General features: G+C 37.9%; 2 protein-coding genes and 2 long non-coding RNA genes across 4 annotated transcripts; all 4 read right to left on the bottom strand.

Moving 5' to 3' along the window:
* Positions 1-230: 230 nt before the first annotated feature.
* On the bottom strand, positions 231-1,286 carry LOC149594182 (uncharacterized). Its single transcript, XM_089861236.1, has 4 exons — positions 1,157-1,286; positions 708-793; positions 476-601; positions 231-405 (listed from the first exon to the last, which is right to left on the bottom strand). The coding sequence occupies exons 2-4, from the start codon at positions 778-780 to the stop codon at positions 299-301; spliced, it is 306 nt and encodes a 101-aa protein (XP_089717362.1). The 5' UTR covers positions 781-793; positions 1,157-1,286; the 3' UTR covers positions 231-298.
* Positions 1,287-6,002: 4,716 nt separating this feature from the next.
* Positions 6,003-8,262, bottom strand: LOC149594183 (uncharacterized). The gene is made up of 4 exons (XM_089861552.1): positions 7,891-8,262; positions 7,540-7,612; positions 7,337-7,441; positions 6,003-6,179 (listed from the first exon to the last, which is right to left on the bottom strand). The coding sequence occupies exons 2-4, from the start codon at positions 7,604-7,606 to the stop codon at positions 6,049-6,051; spliced, it is 303 nt and encodes a 100-aa protein (XP_089717678.1). The 5' UTR covers positions 7,607-7,612; positions 7,891-8,262; the 3' UTR covers positions 6,003-6,048.
* Positions 8,263-10,913: 2,651 nt separating this feature from the next.
* LOC149594184 (uncharacterized) lies at positions 10,914-11,589 on the bottom strand. The gene is made up of 3 exons (XR_016379342.1): positions 11,517-11,589; positions 11,315-11,422; positions 10,914-11,088 (listed from the first exon to the last, which is right to left on the bottom strand). It is a non-coding gene; the product is annotated as an uncharacterized LOC149594184 (long non-coding RNA).
* Positions 11,590-14,551: 2,962 nt separating this feature from the next.
* LOC149594185 (uncharacterized) lies at positions 14,552-15,215 on the bottom strand. Its single transcript, XR_016379430.1, has 2 exons — positions 14,931-15,215; positions 14,552-14,865 (listed from the first exon to the last, which is right to left on the bottom strand). It is a non-coding gene; the product is annotated as an uncharacterized LOC149594185 (long non-coding RNA).
* Positions 15,216-23,357: the final 8,142 nt, after the last annotated feature.

The following is a 23,357-nucleotide window of genomic DNA, read 5'->3' on the forward strand; positions in this document are numbered from 1 at the left end:
AGGGGAAAGTTGGGAAGTTTTTCTCATATGAAACACCAGCGCCGCAATCTTGGTTATTTTTTTCAAACCTCTATTTCCTTTTGCTATAATAATACGCCTAACTTTTAAGCCTAAACCACTAAATTTAGTTCATGTACTCTTATTTAGGGGTAGTTTTCAAATTGTGAGGCGAACTTTAGGGATAAGAGACTTGTTTTAAGGAAACATAGATTGATTAAACGTAATTATTGAGCTTAACAAACATGATCTTTATTCTTGAAAATATTAAACATCAAGATAAACATTTTAATCACTTTTTTTAACAACCGTCGCACATGCCTGCATCTTTATTGCATACACCTTTTGCTCCATCGGGACACCAACAAGAATAACTTATCTTTTCTATATAACGAACGGAACTGCAGTCTATAAAATATGTTGAGTTATATTGAGTGAAAAATGTTCTTAACTCGTTTAATTATGGAAATTGTATTACCATTTTCGCAGTTACATAAATTATTCTGGTCGCAAGTTCCCATTATAGGACGACGATCTCCATTAGGTCCATTTTTCTTTTTATAGCAAGAACAATACTTTCTTTTCAGATTTTCAGCACTACATTCTTTAGGAAAAACGGTGATTTAAAAATCATAAATAAAACCTTAAACCCTGATTTTTGATTTCTTTTTCTGCATGTGAAAATTGAGAAATTCTGTTTAACAACTTACTATCTCTACGCTTGGCCATCAAAATGACGACGCAAGAAGCCAATAAAAAACAAATAAGGATTCCTCGAGACATGGTTTTCTTTAAGCTCAGTAAAAAAGTTTAAAATTAAATTATAGAATTGAAAGATCAATTTTATTTGACACGCGGTGTTATTCCCTTTAATTATAATTATATTTAAGGCATAGTTTTAAAAATCTAGCCTCTAACGAGATTCAACTACGGAGTATTTAAATATCCCAAAATGTGTATAGAATTTCCTCTGAAATTATAACTTGGCTTTTAACTACAATTAGAAATTTAAACCTCCAATGTTTCCCCAAATAATTTTATAAAAACAATTTTTTAAATAACAAAAGAGTTCGTTTTGTAAAGAAAATTTAAAAAACAAATTCTACTAGTTTAAAATTCCGATTTTAAACAAATTAAAATATTCATGAAGTTTTCTTACCAACAATTTGAAGCTGAGGAGAGTTTGAAGCTGAAGATCTTCGAAGTTCTTTGGGAGAATGAGAATGATGATTTGGCAACGAAACCTTGCGTTTTATCAAACGTTTAGTCGACGTAGCTCCATGTCAATTAAAATCCTATGAAAAACATTAACATGTACAAAAATGGGCCAAGCCTCGCCTCGTACCTTTTCCGCCGTAAAACGTTCTGAGATCCCATGTAGAGCCAAGTCTGTCATCTTCTTCTCATTCAATCGCCAATTGAACAATTATGTTATAAATTAAGTCCTTTTCCTAATTAATAACCAATATTCTTTGACTCTATCATTATTATACATCTTTGTTCGTATCAAAAATATCGTGACTTGGCAATCGCAGATAAGTAATATTAAAAGGAAGTCGAGGGGATATTCACTAAATCGTTGCCTATTTTAAAATAATCGAAGGGGATGACCTGCTCTTGCCAAGTCACGATATTTTTGATACGAACAAAGATGTATAATAATGATAGAGTCAAAGAATATTGGTTATTAATTAGGAAAAGGACTTAATTTATAACATAATTGTTCAATTGGCGATTGAATGAGAACAAAAGGCAGACTTGGCTCTACATGGGATCACAGAACGTTTTACGGCGGAGAGGTCACGAGGCGAGGCTTGGCCCATTTTTAATTTTACACGTAATTTTAATTACGGTAAAATTTAAGAAACGGCACCAAAACCCCTGTCCCTGTCCCTGTCCCTGTCCCGGACGCGTCCGCGAAACGAACGCTTACGATAAGAGAGGGAAACCGGTCGCGTCCGCGAAACGTACGCTTACGATGAGAGAGAGAGATCGCTAGCGTACGCGGTGGCGATACGAAGCTCCGCGTAGAGAGAGAACTGCCTGCCTGGTATATTAGTGAGAGGGGGAAGAGGGAGAGGGGGCATCCCGCTCGGAGAGAGAGGAAAGAAAGGTAGTTTAAATCTCGCGGGCTTTTTTGAGTGAAGGGAAACAAGATGATAATTTTCGTGCACTACTGCACTTTGTGTGCGTGATACATCAGAGATTATGCTGGATGGTTAGGTTAGGTTTCGTAAAATAGAGGGGACGCTTTACGGTCATAGTGATTTCTGGTTTAGGGGATCCAGGATTTTGTTTAAATACATTATTTGATTCGTATGGTTTTTAAAAATTATACTTTAGTGGGGTGCACAATTTAGTTTCATTAATATTATTTGAAATGTGACGTTATTAGAAATTAAAGGGATACACGATTGTGTTTGTATTAGTGAGAGGGGGAAGAGGGAGAGGGGGCATCCCGCTCGGAGAGAGAGGAAAGAAAGGTAGTTTAAATCTCGCGGGCTTTTTTGAGTGAAGGGAAACAAGATGATAATTTTCGTGCACTACTGCACTTTGTGCGCGTGATACATCAGAGATTATGCTGGATGGTTAGGTTAGGTTTCGTAAAATAGAGGGGGCGCTTTACGGTCATAGTGATTTCTGGTTTAGGGGATCCAGGATTTTGTTTAAATACATTATTTGATTCGTATGGTTTTTAAAAATTATACTTTAGTGGGGTGCACAATTTAGTTTCATTAATATTATTTGAAATGTGACGTTATTAGAAATTAAAGGGATACACGAATGTGTTTCAGAAATGTTTTTAGTTGTCAACTATACGGGGGGTCACGTGAGCCGTGTAAAATTACTATTAAGGCCCAGCCCTTGGGCCATCTTGTTGTACATGTTAATGTTTTTCATAGGATCTCACTTCTTTTTGTAGACCCTCGGTAGTTATATTAAAACAAGATCCTCTCGTGGTACTTCGTTTGCCAATGTAATCGCTAACGTTTGTCCTTATTTACGCTGAATTACCCCTTTCGACCCGCAGAGAATATGTAATAAAGATTGTACGCGATATCCTAATATAAGAATGTAGCATCAGTTACAACTTTCGGTTAACTTTGGACCATTACGTCCTTTCATCAAGAACACACACTATTTCTGTTGAAAAGACGGCAGCGCCATCTAGTTTTAAAATTAAGAACTAAAGAACAATTTTATAAAAATTTCGGGATGTTTTAATTTTTCTGTGCTTTATAAAATAAATTAAAACTAAATCCTGAATTTTAAGTTTCTATCTACCCTAGAAGTACCTTAGAATTTTGATGATCGGTGAGTGAGTGAGTGAGTGACAAAATAAGGTAAATTTCACCTTCGATATATCGAAAAGTATATAGGGTAGGAACTTGAAATTTGGAAACTATAGCTAGGATTGACAGTCCTCGCGGCAAGCAAAATTTCAGACCTTTACCTGTACCCATCACGAAGTTACAGTGGGCTTAAAAGTGCCACGAGTTGCTTCGAGAAAAGGATGTCAGTGCTCGACTTGGCTGGGAGCACTGCTCCCAGATTAAAGTATATTAAACGCAAGGTAATGTATTAAACGTCCACGCATATTCAAAACAAAAAACACGTGATAAAACCCTACGTTATTCGTTGAAAAATTTTTAAAAACTCGTCTACATATATGTCATATACTTCATTATGAAGTTGCTCCAGTCCTAGACACCCATGAATACGTGTACTGCTTCATTGTTTTTGTATTTTCCAATTAAACGCAATTAATAATGCTCTAGTGAGAGACCAAGGCCTAGGCTTATTATTCTATATTCGTGTGCTTATATTGGTGAGTAAATTCATGATGTGTTCTCTAAACAAAACGCGGTTGTTTGATTGTGCGTACTTTCTCTGGTCTACTGAAACGGGGGTTTTGAATGTACTTTCTACGGTCTTTGACAAGGTGTCTTGGTATACTCCTATTGGATAGAATCCCGTTGGATCGAATTCAGATTTCTACAATTGTAGCCAAATTTAAAACAATTTATAGCCCAAAGAGGGATTTTCTACTGAATGGGAATATTTATATGGAAGAGCTTTCGCCTGAATGGGATGGGTTTACACATATAAAATCATAGCGTTTTCCTTGAGTTGCCGAGCTCCAGTAGCGCAATGGATGAAGTTATTTGGATGATCGAAGAAGTTAAGCAGCATCGAGCGCCGTCAGTGCTTTGGAGGGAGATCTCTTAAAGGCAAGGCTAGGTTACGTTAGGATTAGACAATTTCCAAAAATGGAAGTTATTTACTGAAATTTATTGAAGAATGTTATTGGTGAGCATACATATGATTTGCTGCGATATCAAGAAGTTTAGTATGAAAATCAATTTAATTTTTAGGTTAGGTTAGGTTTGGCTTGGTTTGGTTGGGTTAGGTTTGGGTTGGGTTGGGTTAGGTTAGGTTAGACAATTTCCAACAATGAAAATTATTTACTGAAATTTATTGAAGAATATTATTGGTGAACATACATATTATTTGCTGCAATATCAAGAAGTTTGCAAGAACATCAATTTTATTTTTAGGTTAGGGTAAGGTTTGGTTTGGTTAGGTTAGGTTAGGTTTGGTTAGCTTAGGTTTGTCAAGGTTAGGGTTGGTTTGGTTAGGTTAGGTTAGGTTTGGTTTGGTTAGGTTAGGTTAGGTTAGGATAGGTTAGGATAGGTGAGGTTAGGTTAGGTTAGGTTTGGTTAGGTTAAGTTAGGTTTAGTTTGGTGAGGTTTGGTTAGGTTAGGTTCGGTTAGGTTAGTGTTTGGTTAGGTTTGGTTTGGTTAGGTTAGGTTAGGTTAGGTTAGGTTAGGTTAGGTTTGGTTAGGTTAGGTTAGGTTTGGTTAGGTTTGGTTAGTTTTGGTTAGGTTAGGTTAGGTTTGGTTTGGTCAGATTAGGTTAGGTTAGGTTAGGTTTGGCTAGGTTAGGTTTGGCTAGGTTTGGTTAGGTTAGGTTAGGTTTGGTTAGATTAGGTTTGGTTAGGTTTGGTTAGGTTGGGTTAGGTTAGGTTTGGTTAGGTTAGGTTAGGTTAGGTTAGGTTTGGTTGGGTTAGGTTTGGTTTGGTTTGGTGAGGTTTGGTTAGGTTTGGTTAGGTTTGGTTTGGTTTGGTGAGGTTTGGTTAGGTTTGGTTAGGTTTGGTTAGGTTAGGTTCGGTTTGGTTAGGTTTGGTTAGGTTAGGTTTGGTTAGGTTAGGTTTGGTTAGCTTAGGTTAGGTTTGGTTAGGTTAGGTTTGGTTAGGTTTGGTTAGGTTAGGTTTTGTTAGGTTTGGTTAGGTTTGGTTAGGTTAGGTTAGGTTTGGTTTGGTTAGGTTTGGTTAGGTTTGGTTTGGTTAGGTTAGGGGAGGTTTGGTTTGGTTTGGTTAGGTTAGGTTAGGTTAGGTTAGGTTTGGTTTGGTTTGGTTTGGTTTGGTTTGGTTAAGTTAGGTTTGGTTAAGTTAGGTTAGACAATTTCTAACAATGAAAATTATTTACTGAATTTTATTGAAGAATGTTATTGGTGAACATACATATTACTTGCTGCAATATCAAGAAGTTTAATAAGAAAATCAATAGAAAAATAGGAATGAAAGGAAAATTCATGATTGGAAAACCGCCCAAATTGCGGTATTCGGTCTAATGGGATTCGGTCGAACAAGACATTCGATCCAATGGGATTCGACCCAATGGTAGACAATCGGTGTCTTTGCACTGTGCTGGAAGAGGGGAAAGTTGTAAAGTTTTTTTCTCCTTGGAAACTGCACCGCCCCGATCGGGAGGAAACTGCGTAATACATATGTGAAATTTTGCAAGCTTTTAGTTTTTAAAACCTCCATTTCTTTTTGCTATAATATTAGGCCTAACCTTTAAGCCTAAAATACGTAAGGTTACCGTGGATTTTAGTTAATGTACTCTTGTTTAGGGGTAGTTGTCAAATAATGAGGCGAAGTTAAGCGAATTTTAGGGATAAGAGACATGTTTTAAGCAATTGATTGAACGTAATTATTGAGATTAACAATCTTAATCTTTATTCTTGAAAATATTACAGGTAAACATTTTAACCACTTTCATCGCATCTGCATGCTTTATATTCTTGTGAGCATTTTGAGTATTGTCCATTGGGACATTTACAAGAATATTTGTTATTAAATAATAGACGTTTATCATTGTAATTAGCTTTGCTGCAGTCTGTAAAATAAAGGTTTTCAACAAATAAAGGGAGCGGGACATAATATCGTCTGGTCAGTTTTTAAGGGTTAAGACAGTGTTAACATTGAAAGGACCATATTCCGGAAAGATTTGGGCGGGGCTTAGCGAATGGCGACATCATTTAACATGCGGGAGAGGGGGGTTGGTCCAGTGACGGATAAACTCGAAAAGTCACTTACTCGTGTCTTGTGATTGGCTATTGTTGGTATAATACAACGTATATCGTAAAAAGAAAATCCTAGTTTTGTAGACCTATAGCTCTTAAGTCTATTATTTTTATCATGTTTTTTGATCTACTTTCGTTTCTTATATATTGCATTGTTTTGCTTTTAACGAGTTTGTGTATCTAATAGAATTTGTTGAGTTACTACTGTGGTCTTTCTTTAAAACCCAACAGCTGTTAGAGCTACGCAAAACGCGTCACGGGCAAGGAGGCTAACACCCAAATCAATTCGACATGATATTCATTGTTGCATAGATTCATGATATAATGGTATAAGGACAACTTGGGGGTTAATTGAATATTGGGAAGGCTTCAAAGTTACGAGTCCCGCACATACCAAACTACTAGTTCTTTGTTGTTTTTAAGCCATATCTTAATATCATATATGTCCACTAAACTGTCCAGTCAACGTTAACACCGTCTTAAGACACAAAAAAGGTGCTCGGACACGCGCAGACTTTTCAAACCCAGAGAGTATCAAAAATATCTCCTTTTGGGCATGAAGTGATATCTAGTTTATTAGGGAGAAGGAATAAATTCGCGCAATATTTCCAGCTTTATCTCCAGTCCAAACGTAGACGTGTCCGTAGTTAATCCCCACCGCCTCTAAATTACTACCAGCAGCATCTCATTGGTTCTCGAAAACTCGTGCACGTCAGCGCGACGCGAATGAGAAAAAATTACAGTCATATTTTCCGACTGAGGAGAGGCGAAATAGCCCGGCGCCTCCTTTTACGTCCCCCCTTGTATTTTGAAAGGGGAACTGCAGGACTATGGCGCGCCAATACTTAGGCATCTTAAACCTTCTCCCTAATAAACTAGATATCACTTCTTGGTTTGGGTAACAGTTAAGTATAAGTGATTCTCTCTCGTTTTGGGTTTAGAAGTGGGAATTATCTTTAAATTGAATTACCATTTTCGCAGTTGCATATTTCTTCCGACTCGCAAGTTCCAAAAGATGGAATACCGGTCTCATACTTGCACTCACACAGGCCTAAACCAAGTCTTTTTTGACATTCTTTGGGAAAAGCGGTGATTTTAAAATCAATTGGAATTAAAAATATTTGCTTTTTTCTGTAAATACTGAAAAGTTTGCAATCCTGTAAGGCAACTTACTAAGCTTGGCCATCGAAATGACGACCCAAGAAGCCAATACGAAACAAACGAGGATTCCTCGAGACATTGTTTTCTTTTCAGTTCAGGAAGACAGATTAAAATTAAATTAAATTAAATTAAGAAATATCAATTTAACTGAAACGCTTTGTTGTTCCCTTAACTTTGCTTAAATTTCTTTTAAAATTTTCAATATTGTTCCCATTTGCAAATAATTTTAAGAATAATATTTGAAAAAAAAAATACGAAGTTTTGAAACCCGCTTTGAAAAAATTAAAATTCAAAGTTTTTCGTTCTCATTTGAATAAGTTTAGAAACCCGCTTTTTAGAAAATAAAATTGCAAGTTTTCTTACCAAAGTTGTAGAGCGTAGAGTTTGAAGTTGACTTTCGAGTTCTCCGGGAGAGTTAGTGATGATTTGGCAAAAGAAACATGGCCTTTTATCCACTGTCTAGCTGACGATGCAATTATACTTGATGAATATATTAAACGTCCACGCAAATTCAAAACAAAAAAGCCATATGGGCAAACGAGAACGTTTAAAATTTTAAATCCTCATCTACATCTCTCATATACTTAACTACGAATTCATTCATATTCACCCATGAATATGTACATACAGCTTTGATTTAAATATTATATAGAAATATAGCGTAGTCTGTGGTGAGAGACTGGGACGAGGTTTTGTTATTCTGCATTCATGCGCTTATACGAGTAAATTCATGATATGTACTCTACTCTTAACAAAACGCGGGGGACTGTTTTTGCGTGCTCTTTCTGGTCTACTTAAACGGGGGTTTCAAGTGTACTTTGTACGGTTTCGACAAGGTGTCTTTGCATAGGACTGGAGTAGGGGAAAAAATCCTTGCGTTTTATCAAAAGTTTAGTCGACGTAGCTCCATGGCAATTATAATTAAAACACGTGATAAAACCCTACGTTATTCGTTGAAAATTTTTAAAAACTTGTCTGCATATGTCATATACTTTATTATGAAGTAGGCCCAGTCCTAGACACCCATGAATACGTGTACAGCTTCATTGTTTTTGAATTTTCGTATTAAACTCAATTAATAATGCACTAGTGAGAGACCAAGGCCGAGGCTTATTATTCTATATTCATGTGCTTATATTGGTGAGTAAATTCATGATGTGTTCTCTAAACAAAACGCGGTGGTTTGTTTTTGCGCGCGCTTTCTGGTCTACTTAAATGGGGATTTTAGAAGACTTTCTACGGTATTTGACAAGGTGTTTTTGCACTGGTCTGGAATAGGGGAAAGTTAGAAACTCCAGCGCCACAATCGGAAGGAAACCTCATAATTTCCCGAGGTTTTTATTTTTCAAACCTCTATTTCTTCTTGCGATAATATTAGGCCTAACCTTTAAGCCTAAAACACAAAAGGTCACCTTAGATTTTAGGTAATGTACACTGTACTCTTGTTAAGGCACATCTTAACCGAGTGTTAGGGATAAGAGACGTGTTTTGAGCATAATTATTGATATCAACAATCTTAATCTTTATTCTTGAAAATATTACACATCAAGATAAACATTTTAACCTTGTCTTCCGCAATTGCAATCTTTATCACGACTGCACATACTGTCTTTTCCATCAGGACATTTACAAGCAATTCCATAGCCAAATTTACTGCAGTCTGTAAAATAAAGGTCTTATAATTGAATAACCCTTTTCAAAGGGGGTCGCAGTGTCGTCTGTTTGATTTTAAAGGTTAAGTTAAGATCAACGGAACAATGATAGACGTTAATTAGATATAACTTCCAAGTGACCAATTCCACTGAACCTAAGTTGTCCTTGTTGTTTGTGAAGTCATATCTTAATTTGTCTAAAAAAGTCTTTGTGGTCCGGATGTTCGGCCTTTATACAATCAAGGTGCTTACTCTACAGACGCCTTATCAAAATGGTCTATTTTTAAAACTCGTTTAATTATCAACAAAATCACGGTAGAGTATTATCATAAGTAACACGAAAAATATATAAGTTTGGGTTGATTCTCTCTAGTTTTGGGCCTTGAAGCAGGAATTATCTTTAAGTACTGAATTCATAGTAATTGAAATACCATTTTTGCAGTTGCAAGTTCCATCCGACTCGCAAATTCCCATTGTAGACATTGAACTAGAAAATGAGCACCAACAATTGTTGTTTTTCTGTTTATCACATTATTTAAGAAAAGCAGTGATTACATTTAAAAGGCGATTTTATTTTTCTTTGAAAATTGATAAAAATCTATAAGACAACTTACTATCTCCATGCTCGGCCATTGAAATGGCGACGCAACAAACCAATAAGAAACAGACGAGGATTCCTCGAGACATTGTTTTCTTAAGTTAAGGAAGAAAGATTAAAATTAAATTAAGAAATATTAATTTAACTGACACGCGGTGTTATTCCCTTTAATTATTATTATATTTAAGGCATTAGTTTTAAAAATCTACTCCGCACAAACCGCGAACGCGATTCTATTAAGGAATATTTCCTCTAACATTTTCTCTATTTGAAATTCAAATGTCTAATTTCAAAAAAATTTCTAGTAGTTTAAAATCCAGAGTCGCAAATTTAAAAGAAAATTCAGAGTTTTCTTACCAAAGTTGAAGAGCGTAGAGTTTGAAGGTGGATTTTCGAGTTCTCCGGGAGAGTTAGTGATGATTTGGCAAACGAAACATGGTCTTTTATCCAATGTTTTGCTGACGATGCAATTACAGTTGATGAATATATTAATCGTCCACGCAAATTCAAAACAATAAGACAATATGAAAAAACAAACGAGATCGTTTAAAATTTTTAATTCCTCATCTACATCTCTCGTATACTTGACTACGAATTCATTCAAATTCACCCATGAATATGAATACAGCTTTGATTTAAATATTATATAGAAATATAGCGTAGTCTGTAGTGAGAGACTTGGACGAGGTTTTGTTATTCTGCATTCATGCTCTTATACGAGCAAATTCATGTTATGTTCTCTTAACAAAACGCGGAAGTTTTGTTGCGTGCGCTTTCTGGTCTACATAAACGGGGGTTTCGAATGTACTTTCTACGGTATTTGACAAGGTGTCTTTGCACTGTGCTGGAATAGGGGGAAGTTGGAAAGTTGCTCTCATGAAACTGCAGCGCCGCAATCGGGAGGAAACTGCGTAATGCATATGCGAAATTTTCCAAGGTTTTAATTCTTCAAACCTCTGAGTTTGCATTTATTTTTTTTTGCTATAATATTAGGCCTAACTTTTAAGCCTAAAACGCAAAATATTTATGTGTACTGTACTCTAAGGGGTAGTTTTCAAAAGTTGAGGCGAATTTAAGCCAAATTAGTTAATAAAAGACGTGTTTTAAGCATACAGAGATTGATTGATTGAACGCAATTATTGAGATTAACAATCTTAATCTTTATTCTTGAAAATATTATACATCAAGAAACACATTTTAACCACGTCGATTAACAACGGCAACTGCGACGACTGCATACACTGTATCTTCCATCGGGACACTTACAAGAATATTTCAACCAGATATCCCTAATATAATTTTGAATGCAATCTGTAAAATAAAGTTAACACTTTAGAAAAAAGGTGGCTTGGTTCAGTGTCATCTGCTGAGATATTTAAGGGTTAAGACAGTATATTACGTAACAAAGATGTTAATTAAGAGAGGGGCTTCAAAGTTACCACATGTGGATAACAGATACGTTTAGGTGATTCTCTCTCGTTTTGGTTTTCAAAGCGGGAACTTTCTTTAAATTCAGAATTTGCAGTAATTGACTTACCAACTACGCAGTTGCAAGTTAAATCGGGTCCGCAAAGTCCCATTACACTACCATCGAATTCACCATCAAGTGCACGACAGTGACAATCATCACCTTTCTTGTCGCATTCTTTGTGAAAAAGAGGTGATTTTAAAAACGGAATTAAAAATATTTGCATTTTTCTGTTAAAACTGAAAATCAGAAACTCTTTAAGATAACTTACTGCTTCCATGTTGGGCCATTGAAATGGCGACGCAACAAACCAATAAGAAACAAACCAGGATTCCTCGAGACATAGTTTTCTTTTCAGTTCAGGAAATAAAGATTAAAGTTTAAAATTAAATTAAGAAATATTAATTTAACTGACACTCGGTGTTATTCCCTTTAATTATTATTATATTTAAGGCATTAGTTTTAAAAATCTACTCCGCACAAACCGCGAACGCGATTCTATTAAGGAATATTTCATCTAACATTTTCTCTATTTGAAATTTAAACGTCCAATGTTGTCCCCAAATAATTTAAAAAAATTATTTTTGGAAAAAAAAAAAAAAATTTTTGTAATGAAAATTTCAAAAAATTTCTAGTAGTTTAAAATCTAGCTCGCAAATTTAAAAAAATCGAAGTTTTCTCACCAAGTTGAAGAGCGAAGAGTTTAAAGCTGACTTTTGGAAAACAAATTACGATGAAGTGTTCGTTGTCGAGTGAAGAATTTTAAAGTTTTAAAACCCGCTTTTAAAAAAATACAAGTTGGGAAAACCAAAATATTACCTCTCCGAGGAGGACTACTTACAAACTTACTTACCCAGATATGGAAATGTTTATTTTTTTAAGAACAAATACTGAAGTTAAAATTTATGAAATATTAAAGCAGTATACAAAGCATAGCAAATATACTGTAAATCAGACGACATTTTACATCCAATAAGGATATACTTGTATACACATTAAAATCATCCGATGGGGGGAAAAACGGGAAATGAAGAGCTAAAACTTTGGAGGGATATTACCTTTACGTTTTTGTAATGGCCCAATTTTCTACTCCTCAACTGTATACCCTCTACCTCCAAGGGGGGCCCATACGCGCTTTTCGCGCGTCGAGTTTTCGATTTTCCAGACAACCAGCGCGTTGGTTTACAAAGCTAGCACGGAGGGGCTTATAAAATATCTTACGTATGTCTGTCAGCCATCCAGTCTTTTCAGAAACAGCGTTATAGTGCAAATGTTGTACAAATAATTTTTGTGCGAGTATTTTTTAATTAAGAATTTTAGTTGATCGGTTAATGTGTTTATAAGAGTAAAAATAAATATAAATATAGGCACAGTAAATTTCATAAAATCCATTTATTTCACAGACTGTTTAATTACTTTGGAAGTTGTTATAAAGTTTTATTTCAGGTGCCTGCACATGGTACAAAATAACAATAACTATTCTAGTATATTAATTAGTGCAAACTATTGATTATAATAATTATAATTGATTATTATTAATATTATAATTATTCTATCTCGTGAAACATGACAAGGTGAATCGACCGGTGCCCAAGCCGAAACCGAGGCTTACCGGATATTTTAATACGTGAAAAATTATAGTCAAAACAAAATCACTGGCCGTTAGCTTCAAAGCCAAAAATAATATTAATGGTAGTCTTAAATAACTATTTAATTTATCTTGAGATTCTCGTGTATATTTACCCGGAACAACTTTAACCGACCAGGGCCGTGAGCCCGTGACTCACTCGCCCGACTCCCGAAGTATGTTGTCGGAGCCTCGGACTCTAGATCTCGCGGAGGATATTTGCCGTTTCGCGCCCAAACCCCAAAAGTATCGGCCAGGAACCGTTAACCGTTTAGCGAAAGATTTCTCTCTCCCCACTTTCATCACACGTGACACTTCGCCCTCTCAATCCTCAAGCGGTACGCGTCGCCTTGTTTCGTATGTTTTGAGATATTTCTACCTCTCGCGCCTAGCTCCGAAAAACCGAGATTTTTTGGGTCTGTACGAGCCAACCTAATAGTGCAATTTTTTGCGCATATACAGACCTTGCTCTACCTCTATGTTCAAAGCCATATTCACAACAGGGTTGCCATGTAAACACTATCCTCTCGTTTCACCTCAACGATTTTCTTAGTTTGTCAACATGACTGTTAACGTTACATAACACCAAAGCTTATTTGTGGCTACACACACTGAAAGTAAATGCGTACCATAAAAAGCATGAAAACACCAAGCTATAATCCGATTACGATCAGACCTTTCACTGGTCTGGGCTGCGTCCAGCAGAGCTCCCCAAAATGACAGCGGATTTTGGAAAACGTTTACCGGTGAGATCTGTCGTCATAGCTTTTCTCCGGTCATCGGTGTTTTAAAAATGACGCTAGCGCAATAAAGCGTGCAAGGTACCAAGGCTTAACAAAAATTGTATGATAACATATTTAAAGAGATAGATAACAACAACTTTTATAATTAAAATTAGAAAGTAACATGTCTCTTAAAATTCTCGCGTGATCAACTGGTTTCACGCCAATTAAATAGCTATAATCCCATCAGAATCAGCAAGACCTATTTGTATTAATTCCTCCATGTTCTTTCGCCAAGCTGAGAACTACGCGTTTTACGTCACGTTTTCCAAAAACCCGACGATTTTCTTTGAAGACCGCGCTGGCTCAGCGCTAAGCACCGTCCGTGACGTCAAATTCAAAAACAAAATCCCGTCCTGTAGGACACTGCTAACAGCGCTGAGCTCTGCTGAACGCGGCCCAGATTTCCACCATGATTATAAAATCTAAGCCTAATTATTTAACAGTGTATTAATTTTCGGCTCACTCTGAACCGTTAATGTCTCTGCATTACAGAAACGAAAACCAAACCCAAGCGTTTACTTTTTGGTTCACTAGGCCTATTGACAAATAAAAGTTCAATAGACCAATATCGTTGCGTTCTTCTTGAAATCACTATAGAAAGGATTATGCTATAAACAGATGTAGTATAGCTTAAGTAATATATAAACATCCATTTCAAGTAACAATATTAAAAATCATCCTTGGAATATCAAAATGAAACAGAGCTTTAAAGCTACAAAAGTACTAAATGCATCGTAATTACGAAAAAGATTTCCACATATTCACTTTATATTATGGAACAAGTTGGGAAAACCAAAATATTACCTCTCCGAGTCAAGACGACTACTTACAAACTTATTTACCCAGATATGGAAATGTTTCTTAAGTTAAAATTTATGAAATATTAAAGCAGTATACAAAGCATAGCAAATTTACTGTAAATCAGACGACATTTTACATCCAATAATGATATACTTGTACACATTAAAATCATCCGATGGGGGAAAAACGGGAAATGAAGAGATAAAACTTTGGAGGGATATTACCTTTACGTGTTTGTAAAGGCCCAATTTTCTACTCCTCAACTGTATGCCCTCTATGTTCAAAGCCATATTTACAACAGGGTTGGCATGTAAACACTATCCTCTCGTTTCACCTCAACGATTTTCTTAGTTTAACAACATGACTTAACGTTACATAACACCAAAGCTTATTTGTGGCTACACACACTGAAAGTAAATGCGTACCATAAAAAGCATGAAAACACGAAGCTATTATCCGATTACGATCAGACCTTTCACTGGTCTGGGCTGCGTTCAGCAGAGCTCACCAAAAAAGACAGCGGATTTTGGAAATGTTTACCGGTGAGCTCTGTCGTCATAGCTTTTCTCCGGTCATCGGCGTTTTATAAATGACGCTAGCGCAATAAAGCGTGCAAGGTACCAAGGCTTAACAAAAATTGTAGGATAACATATTTATAGAGATAGATAACAACTTTTATAATTAAAATTAGAAAATAACATATCTCTTAAAATTCTCGCGTGATCAACTGGTTTCACGCCAATTAAATAGCTATAGTCCCATAAAACTATTTGTATTAATTCCTCCATGGTTTTTTCGCCAAGCTGAGAACTACGCGTTTTACGTCACATTATCCAAAAAGCCGACTATTTTCTTTGAAGACCGCGCTAGCTCAGCGCTAAGCACCGTGACGTCAAAATTCAAAAACAAAATCCCGTTATGTATGACACTGCTAGCAGCGCTGGGCTCTGCTGAACGCGGCCCAGATTTCCACCATGGTTATAAAATCTAAGCCTAATTATTTAAAAGTGTATTTAACTTTCGGCTCACTCTGAACCGTTAATGTCTCTGCATACAGAAACGAAAACCGAACCCAAACGTTTACTTTTTGGTTCACTAGGCCTATTGACAAATAAAAGTTCATTTGACCAACATAGCAGCGTTGAGCTTGTATTCACTGTGACTTTAGAAAGGATTATGCTATAAACAGATGTAGTATAGCTTAAGTAATATATAAACATCCATTTTAAATAATAATATTAAAAAAAATCTTTGGAATATCAAAATGAAACGGAGCTTTAAAGCTACAAAAGTACTAAATGCATCATAATTACGAAAAATATTTCCACATATTCATTTTATATTATGGAAAACGGGAATATTAAGGTTCTGAAGGATTTCTTTACACATCAAAACAAAACGAACTTCTAACGCAGCGCACTAGTGTTACAACGGACGGACACATATAGACAAACACATAGACTGCTGTTTTACCCTTTCCGTATTAATTTTGAGTTGAGAGACATGATTATCTTAAATATTAAAATAAATATAATTAATATTAAATATTTTCTTCGATAGTTGTTCGCCTTATTGAGCGTTACATCGTTTTGAAAAAGAACAATTAAACATTCTTGAGAGACTTGACTAATATTGGCGTTTGAAATGAAGCATACGCCGGTTGCTTCGCCTTCATCAAATAGGTAGTATATAAGGGTGTCGAATCGCAGCTATGGACAAGAACAGCGCAATTGCGTGAACCTTTGGTGGAAGCCCCACCATTGGGAGGCCGGACGTTTCTCGTAACCCTGGCCGATCGCCGCGTATGTCTTAACCTTAAGGAGTAGAAGCCAGGTGTACAGACTGGTGTCCATGTGGGATGGACAAAAGCAAAGACCAGAAGATGGTGGTGTTAGAAGCCAGGTGTACAGACTGGTGTCCATGTGGGATGGACAAAAACAAAGACCAGAAGATGGTGGTGTTAGAAGCCAGGTGTACAGACTGGTGTCCATGTGGGATGGACAAAAACAAAGACCAGAAGATGGTGGTGTTAGAAGCCAGGTGTACAGACTGGTGTCCATGTGGGATGGACAAAAACAAGGACCAGAAGATGGTGGTGTTAGATGCCAGGTGTACAAACTGGTGTCCATGTGGGATGGACAAAAACAAAGACCAGGAAATGATGGTGATAGAAGCCAGTAAGTACAGACTGGTGTCTATGTGGAATGGACAAAGACCACAAAATGGTGGTGTTTGAAGCCAATAAGTACAGATTGGTATTCATGTAGAATAGACAATTGACTAGTCAGATGAAGTAATAGTGGCCAGTTGATTTGTGGATAGTTTCAAGTTTTGAAACTGTGAATACGGTCCGGAAATAGCGAACCCATTTGCTTCAATTCGGAAACTGCGAACACGGTCCCCTGGGGTGTAAGTCAATAACAACAGACAGACACACACACAAACACACACACACACACACAGACACGTCGAAATTAGAACCTCTCCGTGACATACGTCACTCGGAGAGGTAAAAAGTGAATATTAAGGTTCTGTAGGATTTCTTAACACATCAAAACAAAGCGAACTGCTAACTCGGCGCACTAGTGTGACAACGGACAGACACACACAGACAAAAAAATAGACTGCTTTTTAACTCTTTCCGTTTTAATTTTGAGTTGAGAAACAAGATTATCTTAAATATTAACAAGTTGGGAAAACCAAAATATTACCTCTCCGAGGAGGACTACTTACAAACTTACTTACCCAGATATGGAAATGTTTCTTTTTTTAAGAACAAATACTGAAGTTAAAATTTATGAAATATTAAAGCAGTATACAAAGCATAGCAAATATACTGTAAATCAGACGACATTTTACATCCAATAAGGATATACTTGTACACATTAAAATCATCCGATGGGGGAAAAACGGGAAATGAAGAGCTAAACCTTTGGAGGGATATTACCTTTACGTTTTTGTAAAGGCCGAATTTTCTACTCCTCAACTGTATACTCTCTATGTTCAAAGCCATATTCACAACAGGGTTGCCATGTAAACACTATCCTCTCGTTTCACCTCAACGATTTTCTTAGTTTGTCAACATGACTGTTAACGTTACATAACACCAAAGCTTATTTGTGGCTACACACACTGGAAGTAAATGCGCACCATAAATAGCATGAAAACACGGAGCTATAATCCGATTACGATCAGACCTTTCACTGGTCTGGGCTGCGTCCAGCAGAGCTCCCCAAAATGACAGCGGATTTTGGAAAACGGTTGCCGGTGAGATCTGTCGTCATAGCTTTTTTCCGGTCATCGGTGTTTTAAAAATGACGCTAGCGCAATAAAGCGTGCAAGGTACCAAGGCTTAACAAAAATTGTAAGATAACATATTTAAAGAGATAGATAACAACGTCTTTTATAATTAAAATTAGAAAGTAGCATGTCTCTTAAAATTCTCGCGTCATCAAATGGTTTCACGCCAATTAAATAGCTATAGTCCCATCAGAATCAGCAAGAGCTATTTGTATTAATTCCTCCATGTTTTTTCGCCAAGCTGAGAACTACGCGTTTTACGTCACCTTTTTCCCAAAACCCGACTATTTTCTTTGAAGACCGCGCTGGCTCAGCGCTGAGCACCGTGACGTCAAATTTAAAAGCAAAATCCCGTCCTGTACGACACTGCTAACAGCGCTGAGCTCTGCTGAACGCGGCCCAGATATCCACCATGATTATAAAATCTAAGCCTAATTATTTAACAGTGTATTTAACTTTCGGCTCACTCTGAACCGTTAATGTCTCTGCATTACAGAAACGAAAACCAAACCCAAGCGTTTACTTTTTGGTTCACTAGGCCTATTGACAAATAAAAGTACATTTGACCAATATCGTTGCGTTCGTTTTGAAATCACTATAGAAAGGATTATGCTATAAACAGATGTAGTATAGCTTAAGTAATATATAAACATCCATTTCAAATAACAATATTAAAAAACATTCTTGGAATATCAAAATGAAACAGAGCTTTAAAGCTACAAAAGTACTAAATGCATCGTAATTACGAAAAAGATTTCCACATATTCACTTTATATTATGAAAAAGTGAATATTAAGGTTCTGTAGGATTTCTTAACACATCAAAACAAAGCGAACTGCTAACTCGGCGCACTAGTGTGACAACGGACAGACACACACAGACAAAAAAATAGACTGCTTTTTAACTCTTTCCGTTTTAATTTTGAGTTTAGAAACAAGATTATCTTAAATTTTAAAATAAATATAATTAATATTAAATATTTTCTTCGTTAGTTGTTCGCCTTATTGAACGTTACATCGTCTTGATAAAGAACAATTAAACATTCTTGAGAGACTTGACTAATATTGGCGTTTAAAATGATGCATACGCCGGTTGCTTCACCTTATTCTAATAGGTAGTATATAAGGATTTCGAAACGCAGCTATGGATAAGAACAGCGCAATTGCGTGAACCTTTGGTGGAAGCCCCGCCATTGGGAGGCCGGACGTTTCTCGTAACCCTGGCCGATCGCCGCGTATGTCTTAACCTTAAGGATGATGATGGAGTAGAAGCCAGGTGTGCAGACTGGTGTCCATGTGGGATGGACAAAAACTATGACCAGAAGATGGTGGTGTAGAAGCCAGGTGTACAGACTGGTGTCCATGAGGGATGGACAAAAACAATGACCAGAAGATGGTGGTGTAGAAGCCAGGTGTACAGACTGGTGTCCATGTGGGATGGACAAAAACAATGACCAGAAGATGGTGGTGTAGAAGCCAGGTGTACAGACTGGTGTCCATGTGGGATGGACAAAAACAATGACCAGAAGATGGTGGTGTAGAAGCCAGGTGTACAGACTGGTGTCCATGTGGGATTGACAAAAACAAAGACGAGAAGATGGTGGTGTAGAAGCCAGGTGTACAGACTGGTGTCCATGTGGGATGGACAAAAACAAAGACCAGAAGATGGTGGTGTTAGAAGCCAGTAAGTACAGACTGGTGTCTTTGTGGGATGGACAAAAGCAACGCCCAGAAGGTGGTGGTGTTAGAAGCCAGTGAATACAGATTGGTGTTCATGTGGAATGGACAATTGACTAGTCAGATGAAATAGTAGTGGCCAGTTGAATTGTGGATAGCCTCAAGTTTTGAATTTTCCGGGAACTGTGAATGCGGTCCGGAAATGGCGAACACATTTGCTTCGATTCGGAAACTGCGAACGCGGTCCCCTGGGGTGTAAGTCAATAACAACAGCCTGACACACACACACACACACACACACACAGACATGCCTGTCGATTTTAGAACCTCTCCGTGACATACGTCACTCGGAGAGGTAAAAAAAATAAATATAACTAATATTAAATATTTTCTTCGTTAGTTGTTCGCCTTATTGAGCGTTACATCGTCTTGATAAAGAACAATTAAACATTCTTGAGAGACTTGACTAATATTGGCGTTTAAAATGAAGCATACGCCGGTTGCCTCACCATACTCAAATAGGTAGTATATAAGGGTGTCGAACTACTGCTAAAAGCAAGAACAACCGCAATTGCGAAAACCTTCGGTGGACGATCCCACCTTAGGGAGGCTAGACGTTTCTCGTAACCCTAGCTGATCGCCGCGAATGTCTTAAACCCAACGATGACGATTGAGTAGAAGCCAGGTGTACAGACTGGTGTCCAAGTGGAATGGACGAAGACCAGAAGATGGTGGTGATTAGAAGCCAGTATGTACAGACTGGTGTCCATGTGGGATGGACGAAGACCAAAAGATGGTGGTGATTAGAAGCCAGTATGTACAGACTGGTGTCCATGGGGCATGGACAAAAACAAAGACCAGAAGATGGTGGTGTTAGAAGCCAGTGTGTACAGACTGGTGTCCATGTGGGATGGACAATGACCAGAAGATGGTGGTGTTAGAAGCCAGTAAATACAGACTGGTGTCTATGTGGGATAGACAAAAACAACGCCCAGAAGATGGTGGTGTTAGAAGCCAATGAATACAGATTGGTGTTCATGTGGAATGGATAATTGACTAGTCAGATGAAGTAATAGTGGCCAGTTGAATTGTGGATAGCCTCAAGTTTTGAATTTTCCGGGAATTGTGAATGCGGTCCGGAAATAGCGAACACATTTGCTTCGATTCGGAAACTGCGAACGCGGTCCCCTGGGGTGAAAGTCAATAACAACAGCCTGACACACACACAAGAACACACCCATACACACACACACACATACACAGCGGCATGCCTGTCGGTTTTAGAACCTCTCCGTGACATACGTCACTCGGAGAGGTAAAAATCAGATAAGTTTGTTTACTTTTCGGGCGAGGTGTGAGCCTCTAACCGTATTTTCGTGTTTACCCTTTTTGAACGGATCATGTGACGTCTTACTCCTCGGCTGTGCGCCGAGGTAGGTGCGCGTCAGTGCCATGTTCGCCAGCCGTTATAGTTACATTCCTTCTTCTATCTTTGACTCTCCTTTCCATTTGTGCTCACTGTCGAAATTAATTGATCGAGACAGTGTATAGGACTTCAATAGAGTAGTGTCGGTAGAGAGGGGAGTAGACGGTGTATCCTTCCCTCTAGGCGCGCTTTTTTAAGAGGGGATACTGTACGCGCCTGGTAGGGGGGTTGACAATGAGCTTAGAGATAGAAGGGTATGACGTTTTAATTAGTAGAACTGGCATTACTCTATTAACTCGCTTCCTTCGTTGTCGAACTAGCTATCTCGAGCGGCTCTTAAGCTACGTTCACACTTGCACGGGAGTCGGTTGACAACTCTTTTGCCCAACTAGCTTTGAATCACTCTTTGTAGCTAGTTCGAAGAGCTTTCAACAGCCTCGGTTCACACCTTAATACGCTTCTGTTAGTGTTGACTGCTTATCTTTTGGTTGGTGTTGTCTGCTAAGGCCGGTGAAAATACAATTATGATGTAGCGGGCGTTGGGGTTGTTAGGCCCCGGGACGGTTGGCTATGCCGTCGTCGACCGGATACAAACAAATTTAAAAAAAATGAAAAGCCGTGGGGGTAAAATATTCCAAACGAACTTTATTTCATGGTCCAGCGTGGAGAGAGGTGTCTCTCTTTAAATGTACAAAAAAGGAATCTTGTCTTCCTCTAATCCACGTTTCCTTTTATACCCTTTCACTTGGTCTAAGATGAGAGGGCGGTATTTTACCGTGTAATGTGATATACTGGACTCTCAGATATGGGCTACGTTCAGTAACTGCTAGCGTACGCAGCGCTGCGCGCATCGGAGACCGATTTTTTTACTGTACGGTTTTTCGCACTTCCGGTTTCTACGTCACGCTACGCATCGATGGGACACCGATCGTAGCGGCTGGAAGAGCAGGTTTTTTCGATGCGAATCGGATTTATGACGTCATTAATTGAAGTTCGCCATGGCGAACAATCCAGTCCAAAGCCACTAGCGAAACAATAGCACAATTTTCTTTTTAGATCTTTTCAAATCAACTGGAATTAAAGTTAATTCCGTTTCATCGTCGTTAGATAGTTCATTTAATAACAAAAATAACAGTTAAGTTTTCGTTTTCGACTCAATCCAAGATCTGTAGCAGACGCCATCATGGAAACTATCATCAAACGCAACAGAGAGAGAAAAAACGTTCAGTGACGTCTGACGTCACTCTGACGTAGCGCTCGGATAAAATCACATCGGTAGCGGTAACGGCTTTTTCCGATTTCCAGTTACTGAACGTAGCCATGTTTAAGACTCGTTACTTTATTGACTTCATTCCACAAGATCCAAACGACAACTAATTTTATTTATATTGCTAGACTAAAGGAAAGCTGCCCTTTGTCCCCGCGTGATCTTATCTTATCTATAGACTACTATGTTTTGCCTATTATTGTTATGTCTATTATATATCTATTATATAACATCCTTCCTTTTCGAAATATTGAGCAGAACGAAGTGCGATATTACATATTGTCAAAAATGAATTAAAAACTTTTACAGCATTATTAAATTTTCTTATCTACATTTAAAATTGAGAATTGTCTGTTAAAATAATGATTATCTGATTCTTAATTGTCCTCCGGTCTTTGGTTCTTTCTACATACGGATAACGAGCGGGGGGGGGTTAATGTTATTCCTGGATCTGGTCGATGTTCTTGGGAATGGTACTGGTCTCGATCTTAAAATTGGTGATGGTGCGATGTCTTGGGAGTTCGGGCGTGGTGGCGATCTATTTCCTTCTTGCGTCTGGAGTTGGTTTTGCCCTCTGCCTATCGTCGCTGATCCTGGTGTCTGCTCTTGGTGATGATCTTGGTTTGCCGCTGGGCTTGGAGTTCGCTGCCGTTTTGTTATGGCTTGATGCTGGTGTTCTGCCATTATCTCTGTGCTTGATTGTGGTTGGTATGCATGAAGCGCGGTAGACTTTGATGCTGCAGGTGAACAATGCCGCATTGGTATGTGCTCCGGGCGTAGATGTTGCCGCGTGCGTCGAAAGATCTGGTTCTCTTCTGTCTGAATTATATAGGACTGAGGTTCCGGGGCTGCCGATATTATTGTGGCTTTACCCCACTGTCGAGTTCGGATGTAATGGTACACTTTGGTGCCTGGAGTTAGGTGTAATGGAACTGGTTTTCTTGCCATACGTTGGTTTATGATCATCGTGTTTTGTCTGTCTCGTAAGGTCTCCTGTAATGTGGTCGTAAGGTTGCGGTTGAAGTGGTGAGTGGTGTTCGGATTCTTCTCCCCATAAGCATCTCAGCGGGTGACGGTAATTGTCCTATTGGTGTCGCTCGGTATTCCATTATGGTGTGTTGAGGGTCTTTTCCTTCTTGAATGGCTTTAATTAGCATATTTTTGATAGATTGTATAGTTCTTTCGACCATGCCGTTTGATTGTGGGTAATGGGGGTTGGATGTGGTATGC

Source organism: Phalangium opilio, unplaced genomic scaffold (assembly GCF_054372755.1).
Source record: "Phalangium opilio isolate 3A_F unplaced genomic scaffold, DU_Popi_V2 ptg000390l_1, whole genome shotgun sequence".
NCBI classification, from domain to species: Eukaryota; Metazoa; Arthropoda; class Arachnida; order Opiliones; family Phalangiidae; genus Phalangium; species Phalangium opilio.